We start from the raw sequence: 21,478 nt of genomic DNA, 5'->3' as shown, positions 1-21,478 counted from the left end.
TGTGAGTGGTTTTTAAAACCCACTGGTTTTGAACATTTTCCAAAAGTGCAAAAGGGACAAATGGGAATGCATTTTTGCCAGCAGCACAAAAAAATCCAGCAAGACCAAAGGACATTGAAGGACACTACCTTCCTCCAGCTCGGACCAGATTTCTCCTATGACATTCTCCACCAAAAAGGTCCGACTCTGCCGATTACGCCGTATGTGTTCCTTAGCTAGTGGCCGACAGAAAGAAAATGACGACGGGTAAGAAAGCATGAAAAAGCGGACAGTCATCTGCAGTCAGTGGAGGCAATAGCATGAGGAGATTTAGGGATGGAACATTAGTGACACTTGACCAAAATGAGTAAATAAATACAATGTCAGGAAATCACAGAGCCAGCTCTTCTGGGAGAAAGTAGCTATTTCCACCGGCCTCCATCCATTCATCCACTCGGCAGCTTTGGCCCATGCCCACCGCAGACCCCATCCTGACGAGCGTCCCTTCCTCCCGTGACATTTTTTGGGGAATGGGTTAATAAAATCGGCCGGTTCCCAGCTTTGCTGCCCCAGGGAGGAAGCCATCTGCCAAGCTGCCTGCAGTGCGCTCCGTTTAACATTTCGCATCAAGGAGCCTCGTCTGATTCTAGGAATGTGGGGTATGTTTTCCTAATCCGGAGCCTGGATAAGGGATTGGGGGCCATTTCCTGGCCCTGTTGAGGCCGATACGCCACAAGGTGGCGCATCCGCCACAAGCTCTGCACCCCACAGAGCCCACCCCGCTTTTTGCACGAACACGGAGGGACAACCTCTGCTTCCGGCCACAGCTCCGGCCGTGGCGTGGGGTGCTGAGTGGCTGGGGCGCCTGGGAGGCGGACAAGGCACAAATCATTGTCCTGTTCAGGAGGAAACCAGGTCAGGCGAGGTTAAGGGACTTGCAGTTCCCACGACTCTTGTCTCGCAGCCTGAAATTAACCCTCGGACCACAGACCCTCACGCCTCTGAGGTTTAACGGTTCGCAGGGAAGTCGGACAGAGCAGAATTAGGGAATGTTTAGAGATGACAAAGGTGCTGTGAAGGGGTACCCGAGAAGTAGCGGGACACAGCCACGGTGGGAGTTTGGGCAAATCACTTAACCCCTCTGGGCCTGTTTCCTCATCCGTAAGATGGAACAATAATAGTTGGCCTAAGTTCCTCACGGGCAGAGCAGGGACTGGTTCTCCAGTGTATCCTAGGCACCCAGGGTGACAGCCAGGACATAGTAGGTGATAATGCAGGTAAAGCACCTAGTATGAGGCCTGACAGATGAGACTACTGTGAGCAACAGAGCAGCCCTGATGCTACAGGTGAAGGCCCTGGTGTCGCTGCCCCGCTGCCCCGCCCCCACCTCACACCTTGCTCCCATTTTAGTCCCTAAGCTGGTGCTGCTGATTTTGAATTGCCCGACAAACCCCTCTGTTGCTGATGCTCCAATAAAGCACCCTTGACCTGCTAGCCTCTTTCAGCAAGGAACGCAGTGTTTACAAAACACTCTTCTCTGGGAAGCAGAAGGGCAAACCCCGGCCAGCTCCCAGTTCTTCAGGGCCTGGTTCTCAGTGGAGAGGGAGGTGTCCCCTGATTAAAGAGTTCCTGCAGGCCTGGCAGGGCTCCCCCAAATTCTGGGCCTCTCTCCTGTTCCCAGCACTGGCGCCAGATGAACTTGGTACAGACCTTATAATGGGCATTTGGTTTTCTAAAACCATCTAGATGGCTAACAAAATGGCATTCATGAAACACGGCCGAGAGAGGCTAATAAAATTTGTACTGAGCTCTCAACAAATGAGCCCACGTTTCAGGCAAATTAAGCCCAAGATTATGAAAAATGTATCCTTTATTGATCCCATTCATTCCTTTAGAAGTAAAATAATACTGATGGCAAAACTTGTGGTGCTGGCACCAGCTCCATCACTCCCCAGTGATGGGCCTTGATAACAAAGGTACTCCTGATCAAGTGCTCTGCCAGGCTAGCCCCAGACAGCCCCCACCTCCTGATGGGAAAGATGTTCTCATTGTAAAGTGAGGCTGACACCAGAGCCCCTGCCTCACTGCCCCTCGGAGGCATGGTGGCCAACAGTTCGAGGATTTCAAAAACCAAAAAGACCCTCTGAGCACACGGAGACAGCAGCAAATTCCACGAGTCACAGGACACAGACATAGAGCAGTGTGGGGGGCAGATATGGTATGTCACAGGAAAGGAAACCAAACACTGAGCTCTCAGGGAAGGCAATCATTCAAAAGCTGATCCCCCTCCCCTCCAAATGTGAGTGGTATATTTGCAAAAAGTTAAAAAGAGCTGTGCTATAATTAGCTACTTCTGACATGAACTTCTGTTTAAGAACAACTAAGAATCAGTATGTAAGATAGAAACCCAATCATGCCTCTTTTTCCCAATGAAAACAATGAAGACAGAAATTTAAATAAATATCATGCTGGGTATTTAAAACATCAATGCCCCTGTCCTCAGCGGTGAGGCTAGCCTGGAGGGGGACGAGCATGGGGAGAAAAGGGCTAACCAAGCCCTCGGATTTCAAGGGAAGCCTCATTTTGTTCATTCCAGGTAAATCTGATCTAAGGCACTAACACACAGCTGCTGGCAGGCTGAGGCAGCAGCCAGGTGACAGGGGAATCTTTTGCCACTGCCTAGCGGCTAAGGTTCACAGACTCTTAAATCTTAGGATTAAAATGCAGAGAGGTGACCTCTGGGGCAGAGTTGCCCCTGTGAAGAGGAGGAGGAGAAACCTGCCTGGAGGAGACGGCCCAGTACCCTCTGGGCAAGAACGCACATCTGCTCAGGGTGAGCCTGGGCCCAGTGCCTCGCGAGGGCAGAGACAGGCTCTGGGTGTGAGGACCAAAGAAAACTTGGGAACAAGCTGTGGCAGGGACAACTCGGCAACAGTCCTCACTGATGTCTTCCCCCTCCTCCTAGGCCTCGGGCCTTCCAGGGGGCCATGGGTGACAGGTGGGTGTTTACCCTCAGGGCCTTCACCTGGGCACAGAACGTGGAGCACAGCACTCAGGGCTGCGGTGCCCAGCGCCACCCCGAGAGCACTCCCCATCCTCGCCCCTGCTCACTCAGGTGCTTTGACCCTGACCTAGTGTGTCCGCAAACCCTGTAGCCCTGGACAGAGCCGCAGAGCCCTGGATGCTGGGGCACCAAGTTCTGCGACCAAGACTGTGACCAACTGCATGCAAGAAACTACTAAAGAGAAAAGCTCCTTAAAGTCCCCAGTCTGGGTCTCCCACGCGGTGCTCCTCCCACAGCTAAATGAGCATCACCTGGGTCAGGAAAAGTCAGCCTGTTCATCTGCATTTTCAGCTCTCAGCTTAAACACATAATGAGCTCATTGCACATGAAGTGGCCCCAGTGAGTGAATCAGCAATAAATCAACAGTCTTAATGGAGGAATTAATAACAGGCGAATGGGATTAGATTAAGAATCAGTTAATAGACAGGGAAGATTAAGAGCCTAGTAAAATTCAAGGCCAAGAACTGCTCTCAGGCTATCCCCTCAGGTCCTTGGAGAGAAGTTTCCCGCAGGCTGTTCCCCCCCCACCCCCAAGCCCTTGGTGGGTGATGAACAAGGGTGACCATTGCTTAGTTTATGGGTCCCTTGGGGGGCCAGGTATGGGGGCTGAGCACAGAGGTGCTGAAAGCCAACCTCATCCTGCAGTATCTTGACTCTTCATGACAGCACCAAGTGCCTTTCAAATCATCAGAGGTGGAGAAACATCCAGGGGTCAGGTAGGGGAGGGAGCAGGAGCGGAGAGAGAGAGCAGAGGTACCCTGTGCAAACCCAGCTCCTACTGTGTCCCTGCCGCTGTACCCATTGACGGCCGTCTTGCCACTCAGCTCGATCATCTGGTGCAGCCGCAGCTTCCGGCAGTAGATGGAGGCCGCCTCGGGCTCCAGGGCAATGATCAGCTGGTCCGAGTTCTCGGGGGAGGCCAGGCCTGCCTGGAAGACAGAAGCAAAGGCTGGGACCTGGGGCTCCCAGAGGACACCCACGCCTGGACTGCCATCCCTAAGGAGGGACACACACAGGCTCTGCTTTGGTGGGACATTCCCTACACAGACCTCTGCAGAACTTGATGTCAGGGATGCTTGGGTGCTGGGCCCCAAGCCAGGAACCCAAACATCTCAGGGTGGTCAAAGAAAATGTACAAGCACCCTTGGGAAATGCCAGGCTCTCTGGGCATGGGGCCTCTTGCACGTGGGCCTTGCTTGGCCCAGAACTAAGAGGCATGAGGGGGCAAGGAGAACATGGACTGTGGGGTACAGATGGGGTTCAACACTTGAGTGGTGGAGGGACAGAGTTGCAAAGGCCCCAAAACTTTCCATCAGAGGATGGAAGGTAGATTATCTGTCCCCCGTTACAGTGGGCCACACGGCTTCACCAAGTCGGAGCCAACCCCAATCTCTGGTGGCCTTGGAAACAAATGGTGCTCAGGGGAGCTCAGCTATACAAGCATTTGATTTTACTGTATGGGAATCTGATCTGCTATCTCCAGAGCTCTAAGAGGCTGTCTGCCTCCTGGGGGTGACCTATGAGCTGTCACTCCAGGAGGAAGCCACTCCTGGAATCCCATGTAGTCCCTTATTTTCTAGAGTGTGGGTTGAAATTCAGCCAGGAGGTATCTTATTCAAAGCCTGTACCCTTTAATAGTTTCTAGTATACATGTCTATCACATATAATAACAAATATCCCTTTAATAATCCAGTCCCCAAGTGCCTGGCCTCCATCTGCAAACATTTGGGACCCTGACATGCAGCAGGCCCATGCAACATCTGATGTGTCTCAGGCACAGCCCCTCTGGGCCTGAACAAGGGCCAGTCCAGGAGCCCCCGGGACCACCTTCTAAGGATGCTCAGAGAAACAAGCCTGGCTTGACCTCTAACCAGGCCCTGCCCTCCTCCCATGCCCCTGAGCCGAAGCAGGAGGTCTCATGTCTCAGTTGCTTCTGGGAGCTATTCAGGCGCACGGGGTTTCCTTGGTTGACAGCACACTTCGTCCCTGCCACCACTGTGCTTGCTGTCTTTTTTGCCACTTCTTAGGGAATCTTGGGATGCTGCCTTCATGTCCCTTCCTTTAGAGGAGCCCCCACCCACCGAATTCTGTTCCAGACCCTTGAGGTTCAGTGATTCTTCCTGTAGACCAGGTACAGGTCTCCTAACGTCACGCACACACAACCTCGCACCGAAGGAGCCAGCCTAGAGTCCTAGGCAGAGGGGCTTAGGAGGTTCGATCATTGGGCAAGGAGGGGAGGGGGATTCAGGTTGGGATATTAGGAATGGAAAGGACCCTCAGGGCCCTTTGTCCAACTCCTTCACTTTATGTAGGAGGAAACCAAGGCCCAGAGAGGTAGGGTGACCCACTGTCCTGGTTTGCTCAGGATAGAGGGATTTCCTGGGACGTGAGCCATCCAGTGCCAAAACCAGCACAGTCTTGCTCAAGGTACCGAACCCCTAAGGGGCAGAGCTCAGGTCCCCGGCCTCACAGACCAGCACTCTTGCATTCACTCCCAGCTCTGCTGCTCTTAGCAACTCCGGTTGCTGGGGCTGGGCCCAGGCCTCTATACTTTTGACAGAATCCCCAGTACCTCTAATACTTTCTGCGTAACTTGTTTCAAGGGACGCTCCCTTTACACATTTACTCAGGGATGGTAGCAAATGATGTGCTGCCTGAATGCACTGTCAGTTCTCCATAACAAACACACCCAAACTAAACCCAATTAATTTATGTCTTAATGAGATGCTACCAGCAGCCAGGTGACTGAAAATCTTCAATTTGTAAATACCAAATGCCTCACAAATGGTAGAACCATTTTGGGAGGATAGACTTTCTAAAACAAGATGAGAGCCACACTGTGCCTGGCACCACCCACAGTGAACTCCCTGTCCTACCACCTAGTACCCTTGGCTACGGCCAACCACGTGGGCAGTGTCTGTGCCCATCAGCTCAGTCCCTGGGCCGAAGAGGCTGGGTCTGCCCTTAGGTGACGCTGGCCCACAGGCCACTGACTTAGATGCATGAAAAGATTTCCCACTGCTCCGTGCTCAGTGGGTAAAAATCACCCTCCTCAGCTTCCCTTTCTCATAGACTCACGTTAGACACCCTTAGCATGAAGATGGCTCAAGGTTAAAGTGAAAGAGGCTGTAGGTCACACACATGCAGCAAACCAGGAATGCTGGAACCTCTGAGCCTTAATCCCGAGGGTCCCAGAATAATAAATCCAAAATACTACCAAGAAGAGCCCCTTCTAAAGGACAGCTTGTGTGTTGACTCTTCTATCCTCATAAGGTTATAGGGTCAAGGACCTCATGGAAGAATAGAAGCTAACAGAGTGGGCTTCCACGGATGGGGTGAGGAAAAAGGAACGACTAGCTACAAAGCAGCAGCCTTGCCTATGTGTAGAAGATTCTCTTCCAAAGTTCAAACCAGAAAATAAACTTGGGGGGAGGGTGAGCCCAAGAGTGGAGCCCAGGGCGTCGGTGTGAAGGAAGAAAGGCAAAAGCTCTGAGATTCAGAAGCCACGTCACTGTAATCGTGTCCCATTGGGATGTCAACCTCCCAAGTGGGACTTGCTGCAACAAGGCCCCCACCTGGCCAACGGGAGCAAGCTCCATCGTTCCTCTACCCACACCTTCCCTGAAGCTCTGAGCAGGAACTCTGTCGTAGATGGGAAATCTTTACGTGGAAAATCCAATCAAGAAGTCCAGGGGAGTGGAGAGCCTTGAGGAAACTTCTGTGACTCGAAGGTGTCCAAGTGCCTGGTGTATGACTGACAATCCAGCAAGACAGTCACACACACACACACACACACCCCGCCGGGCACTCCCACATCCTGAGCCGGCTGCGTAAGAGACACTCAAGCTGACCAGAGTCTGCCCCCGACAGCTTGGGCTGTCCCCCTCAAGGGAGCCTTTCATCTGTCCCTCCCCAGCTGGGCTGGCCTGGCCCGAAGCAAAACCTTTATTGTTTCTAATTTCCACAGGGGGTTCCCCACTGTCCCAGGAGAGGATGCAAGTGAGGAGTGGGGGTGAGGAGGGCCCCACTCCCGAGGGGAGGAGACGGCAAGGTCAGAGGGGGCCCCTGCCAGTGTCTGGGAGGCCCAGGACAAAGCAGCCACACTCCTGTGCTTGGACCAGCCCGGTCACACGAGAGTGTGGGGCCGTGTCCCACCAGCAAACTCCTACGGAGCCCACAGAGCAGAGCTGATCTCCCCAGGAGAAGTCCCAGAGCTGCTGTGGATGCCAAGAAAAGGAGGAAATGCTGAAGAGTGGCCCAGACTCTCAAAACCCAGATGGCTCTATCCCTTGGCTGGAAGACCCGGTGCCCGGAAGCGCAGCCTTTGCTTCTGCATAAACACTTGCAGGTCAGGAGCCCTCTGCCTGCAGCCCTCAGGAGACCTGTGGGGCCATTTGCCTGGGATCAGGCCAGAGGCAACTGGAGCAGAACATTCTCTCCGCCTTTGCTACTTCTGCGTTTGGAGCTGGCACCTCACAGCTCCTATTCCGATGTGAGCTCTCCCTCCGTGGGGGCCCCTGCCGAGCATGTTCTGTCTCCAACTTTACAGACAGTGCAGACATGTGCGTCCTCTCCTGTGAGATGGTATGTTTTGTAGGGGCAGCCGTCAGGCCTCCTTGCCCCCTCGCACGTGGGGAGACAGCTGCCGAGCGAATGAGCCCGGCATTCCTCTGCCGGCCTTATCCTGCAGTTTTCTGGCCCGCGTCCCTGCTGCACTGAACGCAAGCATTCGCAGACGTGGCCCGGGCATTCTACAAAGAGAAAGTGTCTGAACCACAAGCACACTACCCCATTTGACCCCCCAGCACACAAGAATCTGAGCAGCAGGAGAACCATCGTAGTAGCTTTTTGGAGCCTTCCTCTGTGATCGCAGCTCCACTCAGGAGAAGCAGGTGAGAAAACCGCACTCCAGGGAGCCGGAGGAAGTGAGGAAGTGGTGTTTACCCGACTGCTCTGCTCCTCAGCCCTGCAGCCAGCCAGGAAAATCTGCCAAGGGACTGTGTCCACAGCTGAGAACAAATGGCCAGGCCAGTTAAGTGCTCTGCTGGCCGGGCGGCAGGCTGCAAAGGGGCCACAGCTGCACCACTTCTGGGGTTGTGCAGCGTTTCCTGGTGATCATTTTTCACTGCGGCTTGTTCGGAAAGGGAGGCAAATGCAAGCTGCGTCTCCAAGTGAGATGAGATCATCGTACATATGGGAGCATCATTGATTTAGCAGGTTTCTGGAACCTACTAGAGTTGCACATTTTAGGCAAAATGCCTTTAGAAATGAACTGGACTATGTCCTACCCACGATCCCCAGCCTCAGTGGAACTATCTTCCGGTGCTAGGACTTCTCTAAAGCCCTCAGAAGAGGAATCAGGTGTTCTTTCTGCTACAGTCTTTCCACTGAATGCTCTTAAAGGGCCTGAAGGTGCTCTGAGTCTGTGAATTATAAAAGATAGAGATTTAACCCCTTTCTTCAACAAGCACTTGACAGAGATGAGTTTGGGGAGTTTAACAGGGGGAACTCTCTGTGTACCTGCTTTGCAGCCCCCGTGGGCAATGAGTCACAAACTGAGCGGAAACCCCAGAACTCCAGACCTGCTCCTCACGACAGAAGATGCTGCCCAGAGCATCAGCTCCCAGCCCTGCTTCCAAGCCTCTTTCAGCTCCACCTGGCAGGTGGGAGGTTGAAGCTTAGCCCCCACGTGACTATGCCAAGAACTTGTGCTCAGTAGGCCTCTGCGAAGCCTGGAAGCAGGGCTCCAATTTTCCCGTGCAAGCAGAGCGGACCCAACCAGTTTAACTGCCCTAATTAGGAAGGACCACCCCTTGTACCTCATTCTTCCAGCTCTTCTACCTGAAGTCAGCCAATGGGATGCCCTTTGGGTGGCAGGGCTGGTGGGCAGCCACCACCTTGTAGAAGCAAACAAATATCCACCTGATCAAACACCTTCTACACAGATGGATGGCTGGTGAGCACACTCAGAGCTACTGGCCTGAGAGGTATGTTTTGTGGTCAGGTACTGTATTAGCCAGGGTTCCCCAAGAAACAGAACCAGTGGAGATCTCTTTCTCTCTCTCTCTCTCTCTCTCTCTCTCTCTCTCTATTTATTTATTACAAGGATTGGACTAATGCAGTTATGGAGGCTGACAAATCCCAAGATCTGCCATCAGCAGGCTGGAGACCCAGGAAGAGCCAATGTTTGAGTCTGAGTCCGAAGGCAGGGAAAAAACAACAATGTCCCATCGCAAAGGCAGTCTGCAGGGGGAATTCCCTCTTTTTCAGGGGAAGATCAGCCTTTTGCTCTACTCGGGCCTTCAACTGATGGGTTCAGGCCCACCCTCGTCAGGGAGAGCCATCTGCTGTACTCAATCTGTCTATTAAAATGTTCAACTCATCCAAAAACACCCTCACAGGAACACTCAGAATAATGTTTGACCAAATATCTGGGCACCCCCTGGCCCAGTCAAGTTGACACGTAAAGTTAACCATCACAGGTACATATCTTTTTTATTCTGTATAATAATGAGGGGTGGGGAGAGAGAGTGGAGAGATGTTAATTTGGGCCACAGAGTCACAAGCTTCATTTCAACTCTGTCCTAGGACTCTTCCGGAAGACAGGCTGAAAAGACTGCAGAAAAGTCCACAAAGCAACTGGGCTAATACAGCCCTGTCCCTAACCCAGAAGTATGAAAGCCTTCAATGAACCACCTGCTCGGCTGTGAGCAGCCCGAGAGCGGTGCCCTGCCTTGGTCAGGTATAGATAGAACCCACCGCCTACCACAGTCTTGGTGCACAGAAAGCCACCAGCATGGGTTTGTTCAATGAATGAATGAATTCATGTACAAAGGATCACTGAATGGTTGCTGCGATCTTTCAATTCACTCAGTGACTGTTAATGGAACACAAGCATCAAATCAGAATTACAAAGGGTCAAAAGTGAAGCTGTGGAGACACTGTACCCAAGTTACCCAGCATGAACAAGACAGTCCCTGTCTAGAGTGTTGTCTGTGGGCTTCAGAAGGCAAATTCCCCACATCCATAAACACTGGTCACGTCTGTCCCTGCCCTTTTCTCTCTGAGGTGCTATTTTGATCCTACCAAACCCTCAGGGATGCCACGCCCTCCTCTGCCTGGTTCCCTCCTCAGACCTCCTAGTGTGAGTCCTTGCAAGAGCCAGCCCCGGGCTCCAACAGCCCTGAGAAATATACTAGTCTCTGCACCTCTTTCCTTTTCAGGCTAAAAATAAGAATTGACCCTTCTACGGGTCACGCATTTGTTGCCAAGGTCTTCCTGTGGGCGGGCAAAGGAGAGTCCAAACCATGAACCTTGAATATCCTCCCTGGGAAACACGCAGGACGCTGGGCAGTGTCTCCGGACAGCCCTGTCCCAACGTCCCATCTGTGGACACGGCCTGAAGGCTGATGCTACGGAAAAGCTCCGTGGTGCCCAGGGCTTCTGTGAACAGCTACACTGCATTTTCTTTCCTTCCTTTTGAAAAGAACTTGCCTCTTTCTGGAACTTCCACCCTCTTCCTTCGTCCCCACAAAAACAAATCTATTTTTGGCAGATACATCCACTGAGCTGGATTCTCACGCTGCGCAGAGGAAGGGAAGAGCAAGGAAACAGCCTGGGGAAGGGGAAAAGAGGGGAGGGGACACCCCGCCCTTGACCGTGTGCACCCTGCACTCTGCGGGCGGCTGGGAGTCAGGCCCGAGTCAGCGCTGAATGCGATTCACGACATGAAGGTTCCCATGGTCATTTTACTACACTCTGGAGCTCAAGGTGATTCTGTGGGTATTTGGTAAAGAAAGGCTCACACATGTAACCACACACTCAACATCGGAGCTGTGTCCCCTGGGAAAAGTAGACAGGACGCCTCCTGAGAGGGGTGACAGGGGCAAGGGGACATCTATTACCTTGGTGACTTGCCACAGCCCAGCCTCAGCTGAAAACTCAGAAAACTGACTCTTGACACACGGAGGGCTGACCCAGGCCCCAGGGGTGGGTTTTCATAAACCCAGGTGGGGGGGTTAAGTACAACAGGAGCCAGCTCTGGCCCGGGGACCAGAACAGCAGTGAGCATGGCCAGCCCTTCCTGCCTTGAAGTCGGCCTTTACGGAAGCCCATGATGGCACAAGTGGTCTGCAAACAGCGTGTGAGAGCTGGAGGCCATGAGGGTGTGTGACACCAATGGCACCAGTGGTGCCCACAGTGTCCACAGGGACAGGCTGGCCATCCAGCCCGGAAGCATCCATCTCCCTGGCTGATGTGTGCCTGTGACTGGCACACCACTCGGCCATGCCACTGCCCTCTCAGGGTCTGCCACCCACCGCGCAGGGCTGACAGCCCTCACCCCCTCTCTGGGTGCTCTGCGTGCCCCTCTGAGTAAAGCATGCAGAAGGCAATCACATTTCCTTTATTTCCCGGCTGCAGATATGCCGTTTTCAGCCTCCACGCCAAGCTGAAATGCTGGTTCATGGCCAATGGCCTTGTCTTTATTCCTTTCTTGTTCAAATCCTCATGTTTCCCAAGCCTTTTCCTCAAGGTTCTCACTTCGATTCACCCATGGAGAAATGTTTCTGAACCCCGCCTGGAAGTCTTAGCCCCGGAGAATCCACAGTGGAAACATGACCTGGAAACGTACAGGGCCAGGAAGAGAACCGAGCCCGACTCCTGTCGTTTAGCGGACTAAGCCCTGCTTCTCCCCCAGGAGGAAGCTGAGGGATGAGAAGGCTCCTTGGCGCCCCAGCCCCTCCTCGCTGCCTCCCGAGGAGGCCTGTGAATGCTGGGAGGTACCTGAGCCAGGCTCAGTCACCACTGAGAGTGTCCTTCTCCTCTGGTCCCCACCCGCCCCGACCCCTGCCCTCACCTGGTAGGCAGCTTGTCTCATGAACTGCTTGGCGGGCTGTTTCCAGATGGCAGGCACCGTGATCACCCATCTGACATCAGAGTTCTCGAACTCCGAACCTGCCTGGTCACTGAGCTCCTGAAGCCAAAGAAAATAAACAACCAGGTCAAGTGGCACCACTGTCCCCAAGGGCCTGCCTCCTGTGGCTTTGCCAAGAACCCAGGCCTCCCGCCACAAGCTCCTGGGGTGTCTATTCCCCAGCCTCCTAAACTTACCAGGCTCGAGGAGCAAGAATCTGTTTTCTGAAAATTTAGCAAGTGGGGAGCTCTAGCTCCTTTCACTCCCTGACTAACTGAGAGGCAGATCAGAGGAAAATCCCTTCGGCCACCTCCTACTCATGTGACTTTGAACAAGTGAAGACATCTCGCCTCAGTTTCCATATCTGTACAATGGGGATAATAATACCTAGCTCGTGAAGTTGTTGAGAGTTTTGCTAATTTACTGACCGCTACATTTACTGAGCGCTTATGTGTCACCCACTTTATTAAGCACTTTCCTTACCTTGTCTCTATGAGCCCATTGAAGAATCCTGTTAGGAAGGGATCATAATTGTGCCCATTTTCTACAGATAGAAATAATGAGACTGAGACCCTTTTGACCATTATGCAGCTAGAGAGTGGCGGAGCCAAAATTTAAACCCACAGCCAGGTCTGTCTTGACTCTAAAGGCCAAAAGTCCTAACTAAACTCTTACATGTGGGCTCATATCTAGAACCCTGCCTGGCCCAAAGTAATGCTTAACAACTGGTGGCAGTTGTCACCGTAGCTGTCATCACAGTCATCTACCTTATGCAAGCCCAGCATATCAGGGGGGTTTCTCTGACAGGAAGGGAAGGATATGGACATGATCTAACCAGGAACCATGCTGCCCTGAACTGTTGGTTAAGGTTAAACCACATCGGTAGGGCCCACGTGGACAAATGGGATGGGTGAAAGCATCAGAGGTTTCCACTGGGTCCATGTAGACAAAAATATGTCATTGGAATAGTTCTCAGACTCAGTATTCCCATCTGTAAAATGGGGACAATAAAACTAGCATTATTGGCAAGATTAAATGAAAACGCACAAGGAATGTCTGGCCCAAAGACCTCTGATAAATTTTAGTTCCTTCCTTCCTTTCCTTTCTTGTTGCCACACATACCAGACAAATCTGCACCCACACTAAGGTACTTCTGCATCGAAGTCAGCTCTGGGGACACGAGAAGATTAATGGGCTAATAAAAAAAAAATTTTTTTCCTGGTCGTATCTCATTTTTCCTATTATTTCAAATAGTTTTCTTGAGTCTGGCCCACCCTGTCACTGAACTAACTTCCTCTTTGATCAGTAAACTTTTTCTGCCTTTTAAAAATTTTTAAATTTTTAATAGAAATTTCATTTAGTGGTAAATATCCACGTACTGTACAATTTACCATCTTAATCATTTTTAAGTGTACAGTTCAGTAGTGTTAAGTACATTCAGTAAACTTCTTTTAAAACATGTTTTAAAAAACACCTCTGCTTTGGGTCAACATCAAGCTGCCATTTTTATCATACTACTCTGTCACCTGGGCTTCCCAGTGCAGGTGAGCAGTGTGAAGGGAAGGCTTCTAAGCATAATGCCAATTACCAGGCACCCAATTTTAAACTCCTCAAAAGGAAAGATGCTCAAACCACAAATGACAGGCTTCCCTGGGCTGTCTGGAGGGTTTGGAGAAGCTGTCTGTCCCCCGGTGTGTAGGGAACAGCTTGGAAGGGAAAGGCGCTGACTTAACTATCTGTCTCACGTGTTGGGCACTTTCACTGACTGTCCTTCATGAACTGCTGGGCCGCTTCATTTCCGTGACTGCTCAGACGTTCCACTCGAGTGGACGTTCTGCCTACACTTATTCTGGTCAAACGTGCAATAACCCCCTCCCTGTGAACCCACTGGCCCCTCAAATCCCAGCCAGCACCCTGTGAAGGGCTAGTTCCCACCCGTCACCTCAAACAGCTCTTTCTCCTGGAATTCATTCGTGGCATGTGCACAGCTGGGAGGAGCTGGAAGGTGCTGGAAGGTGCTAGCAGGTTCCCTGGGGACTCTCTGGCTGAGCTGAGTTCACAAACAAGCACCCGTGCCCCTGCTTGACCTTCTGGGCCATTCCCTCCACCTCCTCTCTCCCCTTCTGAGACGGCTGCTCGCTCCTTTCCTGCAGGCAAACTTGGAACATATGGCAATGTCACGGACTTTCTCCAGTCCTAAATGTTCCCGAGTGTCCGTGGCTCCTCCACACTCTCATGTGGCCTCCTGGGCCACCAGGCGCTGGCCCCGTCCCTCTGTGACATTTGATCTTTGGTCCTCGGCTGACATAGGTCCACCTCAGCGTGCTCCTCCTCTTCTACCTCTCCAGCGCCTGGAATGACGGGGCCCACCCTCCCCAGGGCCCAGCGGCCTCACAGTGCTCTTGCCTCTGGCTGGTGCCGTCTTCCCGAACACACGCCAGCCCCTGCCCTGCCCCTAGGACCCCCCCTCTTCCCCTTTCTGGGGCACGATGCTTTCCCAGAACCCACTTCTTCCCACCCCGGCCACTCTTTCTCCTTGGTAGTCGTGATCCTCCTTCATGTTCCCCGAGTGACCCCTGGAACTCCGAGTCTCAGAGCCTCCCTTTCGCCCGTCAGACACACCTTAAGGATCTGAGTCGGGTGGCTCCATGTGGCTCTCTCCTACCCTATAGGCTCTCGGGACCTCTGGGGTCTCCCGCTCTATGCTGTGGTCTGAACCCATGTGCTGGAAACACTCCCCTGTGCAACAGCGTCGGGAGGTGGGGCCGAATGGGAGGTGTTTAGGTCATGAGCGCTCTGCCCTCGTAAATGGATTGACGCTGCTCTAAAAAGGGCTGACAGGAGTGAGCTCGCTCTCTTTTATTCCTCTCCCATGTGAGGAACAGTGTTCCTCCCCCCACCTCCCAGAGGGTGCAGCATTCAAGGTTCCATCTTGGAAGCAAAGACCAGCCCCTCAACAGACACCACACCTGCCAGCACCTTGATCTTGGGCTTCTCAGCCTCAAGAACAGTGAGACATAAATTTCTGTTCTTTAAAAATTACCCAAACTGTGGTATTCTATTCTGTTTTGCACAAACAGACTATGATGCTCCAACACTACCCCCAGTAGCCACGTCATTCCCCTACTAGAAATCCTTTGATGGCTCCCATTATCCAAGAAGAAGTGCCTTAGGCTTGGCATTCGTGGCTCTGCATGATCCTGTCCTGAGCTCGGTGTTCTGGCTTTATCCCCCAGCCTCGCCCTTCTTCCACCCAAACCGCTTTCTTCCCACAGCTGTTTGCTGTGCCCTCTTTTCCCGGAGCTGACCTTGTGCCGTTCCAGCAGCTTGAAATACCTGCCCTTCTAGCTGCTGCCTGTGGACCCCCCACCCCCATCCGCTCCTCCAGGGAGCCCTCCCTGATGCACCCCACTGGACAGAATCTCTGCCTCCACCAACGCCCACAGTCCCCCTCACCCTCACTCTGACCCCGCACTCCTGTGTACTGAGTTGATTTCTACACGCCCGCACTCATTTAGGACCTGGCACAAAAAGGTACTCAAAAAAACAAAAAAAGGTATTCAAATGGATGAAAGTAGTCTGGCTCTATTTCTAGAATTCACTACATTTCTCCTAGTGATCACATCATACCAAATGCTTCTGAAGTTCCCAGTTGTTCCTGGATAGAGCTCAATAAGTCATCTGATTCCCACCCACTCGTCCCCATGCCTGTGGGTGGCAGCACTGAGTGGACCGCGGATCCCACCTTGAAATCAGCAGTTTTTGGTGCTCTGGACGCTTGTGATCACAAACCTTAGCGAGGACCACCCACGGGGGCTCCCACTACCAGCCTCTCCCATGGGTTCTGGTGGGGCACAGAGGAGGAGGAGGAGGAGGAGGAGGAGGAGGAGGAAGAGGAGGAGGAGGAGGAGGAGAAAGAGCAGCCGCCATTTCCCAAGTGTTTACCTCGTGAGGGAGGCACTGCGTACCAAACATTTCACTTAATAGCCAAGGACCCACAGGGTGCGGATACCCAGCCCACTCTTCAGGTTAGCAAAGTGGATATGGCAGAGATTCAGTACCTTGCCCGAGATTGTACAGCTGTGACGTATGTTTCCTGTTTTTTGGCATTTCTTACTATGATATAATTCACATACCATCAAATTCACCCTTTAAAGTATACAGTTCAGTGGGTTTTGGTATATTCACAAGGCTGTGTGACCAACCCCACCATCTAATTTCTCCACCCCCAAAAGAAACCCACACCTGTCAGCAGCCACCCCTCATCCTCACTCCCCGCAGCCCTGGCAGCCGCTGCCCTGCTTTCTGTCTCTAGGGGTCTGCCTGGTCTGGACATTTCACACAAATGGAATCATACAAAATGTCGCTTGTTATGTCTGGCTTCTTTCCTTCATGTGGCATTTTCACGGTTTATCCACATGGTGGTATGCATCAGTATTTCCTTCCTCGTAGCTGAATAATAAAGATTCCTCGGTATGGATAGATCACGTTTTGTTTATCCATTCCTCCGTGGAGAGAAATGTGGGTTGTTTCCACTTTTTGTCATTATGAATAATGTTGCTATGCACACGGCATGTGTTTGTGTGGATGGGGTTTCATTTCATTTGGGCATACACCTAGCAGTGGAATTACTGGGGCACACGGTAACTCTGTGCTTAACTTTTTGAGAAATAGCCAAACTGTTCTCCAAAGCAGCTACACCGTTTTACGTTCCCACCAGCAGCGCGGGAGGGCCCATCCTGCCATTCTGCCTGCAAGCCCACGCTCTCCCCTTGCCTGCAGGTGCAGCAACCCCAGGGATGGAGCCGGCACGGGTGCCACGGCCTAACACATGGCTGCCTGGCCTCTGTCACCAGTCCTACCTTCAGCGCCTGCTCCTTAAAGTACTGCAGGGCATAAGCAAAGATTTCAAGGGCTTTGACTTTCTTGCCGTTTGCTGCCGTCAGGTCTGTATCCATGGTGAGGTCCTGGCGGGGGGAAGAGGAACAAAACAGTAAGACGGCGACACAGGAAAGACATGTCTTCTGACTCTGGGGACTGCTACTTGGAGATCCGGAGAATCAGAGAGCCATGGCTGGGTCTCCCTGTGTTTGAGGAGGCAGGCTAGGATGGAATGTGCCCCAGAGCGGGGCCTGGCAGCACTGTCCCCTTACTGTGTGGCTGTCCCCCCCCCAGGCCCCATCTCTACTGCTCCCTCCTCCCCTCCCCCTCTCTCTTCTGGATCCTCTGTGAGCAAAGGTTTCGGGGCGGCACAGGTCAGGAAGAGAAAACAGGCAGCAGGCACCACTCCCGATGCGATTTACACGCTATTTCCACATTTGGACACACATGGTCACACTCAGGAGCCGCCCCGGTGGCGGCCTAGATTGTGCCAGCTCACCGCCAGGCATGATGCTAAACAGACATGAAGCTTTCATTCCCTGATAAGCTGCCAACCAAGTCACCAAAATAGAAGAGCTCCTATTTTAAGGCCTGCCCTGTCTAATCCGCTGGGAGCCCAGCATCCCTGCCTTCCTTCCTCTGCCAGAAGCTAAAGCAGATGCTCAGTGTGGTCCTTGGGCGGAGACTGCTCTGCAGAGCCCAGACGCTGGGTGGACAGAGGTCATTAAAAAGTGATAAGAAAAGTCCCTGTGGGGTAGGGGTACGGATGGGCAGAGAGCAAAACTCACAAGGAAGCCCCCTAGTCTCTCTGAACCACAAGCTCTTACTGCCAGGGGAAAAAAAATCAGCGTGGCCTCCAGATTGATTCAGGCTGGGTAATTATGCTTTGCCTTTGGAGGGAGAAGGGGCGTTGAGTCACTAACTCGGCCCTGTGGAGCCTGTGGGTGGTGTCCTGACCTATCTGTGCTTGCTCACCCCTCCCAGCCAGCCACCTTCTGCTCCCAGTGCTCAGCAAAGATACGGCAGTCTGGGGCAGCAGCTCCCCGGCTTGGAAAGGTGACCAAGCACCAGGAAACCTGGCTCTGAATTTAAAAAATTAAATTGAAAAAATTCCTGTGCGTCCATGTGCAATCCTGATACTCAGCACTGAATCCCACCAGGTGACACGGGAACAGCCCACGTCCAGCAGAGGTTGTCCTGCATCAGACAAAGACAACCACTGCAATGGACAGAGCCTTGGAAGGCAGGACACTGGCTGCTGAGTTTCCCACTAATGTTTGTTTTGTCATCTGCAAACACTTAGCAGACAAATGACAGCAATTTTAATAGGAGCTAGCACTTGACCAGAACTTACTATGCACCAGGCATGGCTCTGAGACCTTTATGTATTTTGATTCCTCTAATCCGTAGTATCCCCATGAGGAAGGCACTGTCATTGTCTCCATCTTACAGAGATGACAAAACAAGGCACAGAGAGGTTAAGTAACTTGGATTAACCATCTGGCTTCAGAGTCTGTGATCTTAAATGTTATCACTGTCCTGCCTTTCTAAGTACTGAGAGTTAAGGAAAATATATGGGAAAAAATGCTTAAATTGGAAAAATTCTATCCTATTCCCCAACCTTTTCTAAGAAGCTTCAGGGTGGGGGATGCCTATTTGACTTACGAGACATCTTACAGAGCGCCGGCTTGCTGGGAGCAGAACTGAGGCCACCACTCTGGGAGTCGGACCTCCTTTTATTGGGCACTTGATGTCCTGAGCTCCCCTTCCCCACGGCTGTTACTTCCAAACTGGTTATTTAACAGCCACTGCCCTGAGCCCCCAAATGCCCTCAGCCCCCACATGGCTCCTTCAGGATCGCCGGATCTCCCAACAACCTAGTGACTGAAGCAGGAACTCCCGGCGTGGCGGAGGGTCCCCAGCACCCTACACCCCTGCTTCAGTAGGGGTCAGTTTCCAAGACAGACAAGTTGTTAAATATTCTGAATGTCTATCTCCCTGCCCACATGTACATCAGAAAGCAGTGCATAGTCCAAAAAAGGGTTGTGTTTTCCAGGTTATTTCTAAAATCAAGGTAAATGGAATTAATTTCTGCTTGGGAGAAATCTGAGGGCCCCTGGGTGGGAAAGACTCTCCTCCCCACCCAAGGCTGGGGGGACCCTGGCTCTCCAATGCGGAGGACTTGCGGCCAGGGGAGAGGCTCACTCACCCCAGTGGTGTGCAGCTTCATCTTGAACTTCTCCAGGTACAGCCACTGCTTGGCCTCGCTGGGATCCAGGTCGTGGTAGAAGTCCCTGGCGGCATACCCGAAGCTGTGGAACTTCCTCTCGGGAGTCAACAAGATGGTGGTCGGAGTCTTCTGGTTGGACACACCAGGGTCACCTCCCTCCCATCGCCTGCCACCAAGGGAAGGCAGAGGTTATAGGGCCTTCTCCCAGGTCAGGCAGCACAGATTTGAGCACCTACTGTATACATGAGTGTCAGTGATGTGGGTGTTCAGACGTACGCTGGTCCAGCTGATTGAATAGTGACCAGAGACACATAGTTAAAAAGAAAAAAAAAATGGGCAAGTGCCAAGGTCTTGCTTGATAACAAGGTCTGCCTTTATCCTTTCATTCGGTGTTTACTGAGCATCTACTGTGTGCTGGGTGCTAGTGAGACAGACATGAAACTTTCGTTTCTGCCTTCAAATAACTCATGATCTGGTAGGTAATGTATTTTTTTGGTTTTTTTAATTTGCAAGCACTCATTAGCAGATATGCAGCTGGGTCGAATCCTTTTTCAAACAAGTTAGGAATGGAAATGAAGCACCCAGGGTCAGAGAAGGCAAGGTGCCAGTTGGTGGGCAGAGAGAAGTGCAGAGCACAGGGGAGACTTGACGTAGCGACAGACAACTGGATCTCAAAGGAGGGGAGGACACTCCAGGCTGCTCAGAGGTGGGCAAGCACCGGGCATGCGTGGGGAATGCTAAGTGATTGTGTGGGCTGGAGAAAGTGTGTAAATGAGAAGAGTGATTATGTAAATGGGAAGAGTGAGACATGAAATTCAGAAAGTGTTAGAATTGGGCTGAGGAGAACCCTGTGGACTTAGAGATTTAATCTGTGAGTAATGGGGAGCCACTGAAGGTCTTAGAGTAGGGGCATGATAGAATCAGAGCTGCTGTTCATGAGCGCAAACTGGACTAAAGGGAGGGAGTGGGAAGCCAGGGGCCTGATGAGGAGGTCCAGTCCTACTCTGGGAGCAGAGGTGAGAGTGCCGTAGGCAGAGAGAGGTGGGGACAGAGGAGTGCCCTCCTCTCCAGAGGGAGAAAAGGAAGTGGGCTGGGAAGGGCTGGGGACTTTTCCTCTCCTTTGAGGCCACTGCAGAAAGCCCAGGCTGCCAAGAGGCCAAGCTGTTCCCTCCCCAACCAGGCCCTGGCTCCACGGCTGGCTCCTGGCCTGCCACTAGCCACGTGACCCCGTGCATGGCCTCAGGTGGAGACGCAGTGGGCCGGGGGAGATGAGCTATTCCCGATACCGCATCATTAAGCAGCAGTGGGGCCATCGGGTCCAGATGGAGCACCAGCGTCTGCCGGGATTTGCTGCTCAGATGGGTCTAGAATCATCCCTGGCCAATTTCCAACAGGACGCAGCTTCTCGCCCAGGAGCCAAAGTCCTCGAAGTGACCGCACTGAGACACAGGGACGGTCCCTATGCCAGGTAGCAGCTCCACACACTGCCCTTCACAAACGGGCTTGTCATTACTATGCACTGTGACATACTCAGTAGATGACCCCATGAGCTTGTTCCCTCCAAATGTTTATTCCTTCATTCCTCTTTAAATATAAAAAATTAAACTTTCTCATTCATAATTTTGTCAGTCTGTATCATGATTATGTTAATATGTTCTGACTGAAATAAAATTCAATAGAACCAACCTCCCTCCAAAATCTCTACCAGGACTAAGATAACTCCTCTAGGGGCCCTGAACTGTGGGTATTCCTCCCAGGCAAGTTCAAAGTTATTTCACTCTTTCTTTTCTATTTGCACGGCATGACTACCCTGTGGAAATAACATTTCTTAGAACAACAACATAGAAGCTTCCCAACACTGAGTCCAGCTTTTAATGGCATGTTCTCTTCCACCAGTGTTTTCCAACTTGGGGGTCTGTGACGGCAGCACAGGACCCTCACAGCATCTGTCTGGCTAACTGGAGGTAGCATCCTGGTGCCAACTGAACCCTGGGGGCTATGCTGTCATCAGGGTTTGCTGATACAGAACTGGCTTTTCATTATTTTCTGATGAAACGTCGGCCAAGGGTCTCTGGACCCTCTTACGACAATGGCCTCGGGCTGAGCCACATCTGGTTTTCAAGGGGAAAAGTGGGGCCTAAACCATGATTGGGATGGGGTCACTTTTATTATGACCTGTGTTTTACACAGCGCTTCATAAAAATACCTGAAATCTTACTATGGAAGCAATACTAAATTCCCCTATTACTCAGTGGCAGGAATTGCAAAGCCAATAACAACGTATCTTCAAAGTCATCCTTTGCAGTTGGAAAACTGGGGTGATAGATCCCAGGCTTCCAAAGCTTTGAGGGGCCACAGACTCTGCAGGGAGGTCACAACTGGGAGAGCTGACATCAGTGCCAGGACAGAC

The 21,478-nt window shown here is 52.0% G+C and overlaps 1 protein-coding gene across 2 annotated transcripts in view; it reads right to left on the bottom strand.

Moving 5' to 3' along the window:
• Positions 1-21,478, bottom strand: part of HSPA12A (heat shock protein family A (Hsp70) member 12A) — a 61,032-nt gene that overhangs the window by 8,470 nt on the left and 31,084 nt on the right. For both annotated transcript variants that reach the window (XM_045569057.1, XM_045569058.1), the window contains exons 4-8: positions 19,048-19,234; positions 16,820-16,924; positions 11,901-12,017; positions 3,801-3,972; positions 129-215 (exon numbers count right to left, since the gene is read on the bottom strand). In XM_045569057.1, the coding sequence (XP_045425013.1) occupies positions 129-215; positions 3,801-3,972; positions 11,901-12,017; positions 16,820-16,924; positions 19,048-19,234 (668 nt within the window). The remainder of the gene's footprint in view (positions 1-128; positions 216-3,800; positions 3,973-11,900; positions 12,018-16,819; positions 16,925-19,047; positions 19,235-21,478) is intronic.

The sequence above is a fragment of the Lemur catta genome, chromosome 14 (assembly GCF_020740605.2).
Source record: "Lemur catta isolate mLemCat1 chromosome 14, mLemCat1.pri, whole genome shotgun sequence".
Lineage (NCBI taxonomy): Eukaryota > Metazoa > Chordata > Mammalia > Primates > Lemuridae > Lemur > Lemur catta.
Note: the sequence above shows the minus strand (reverse complement) of the source record. Positions and strands in the feature narration are given on the sequence as shown.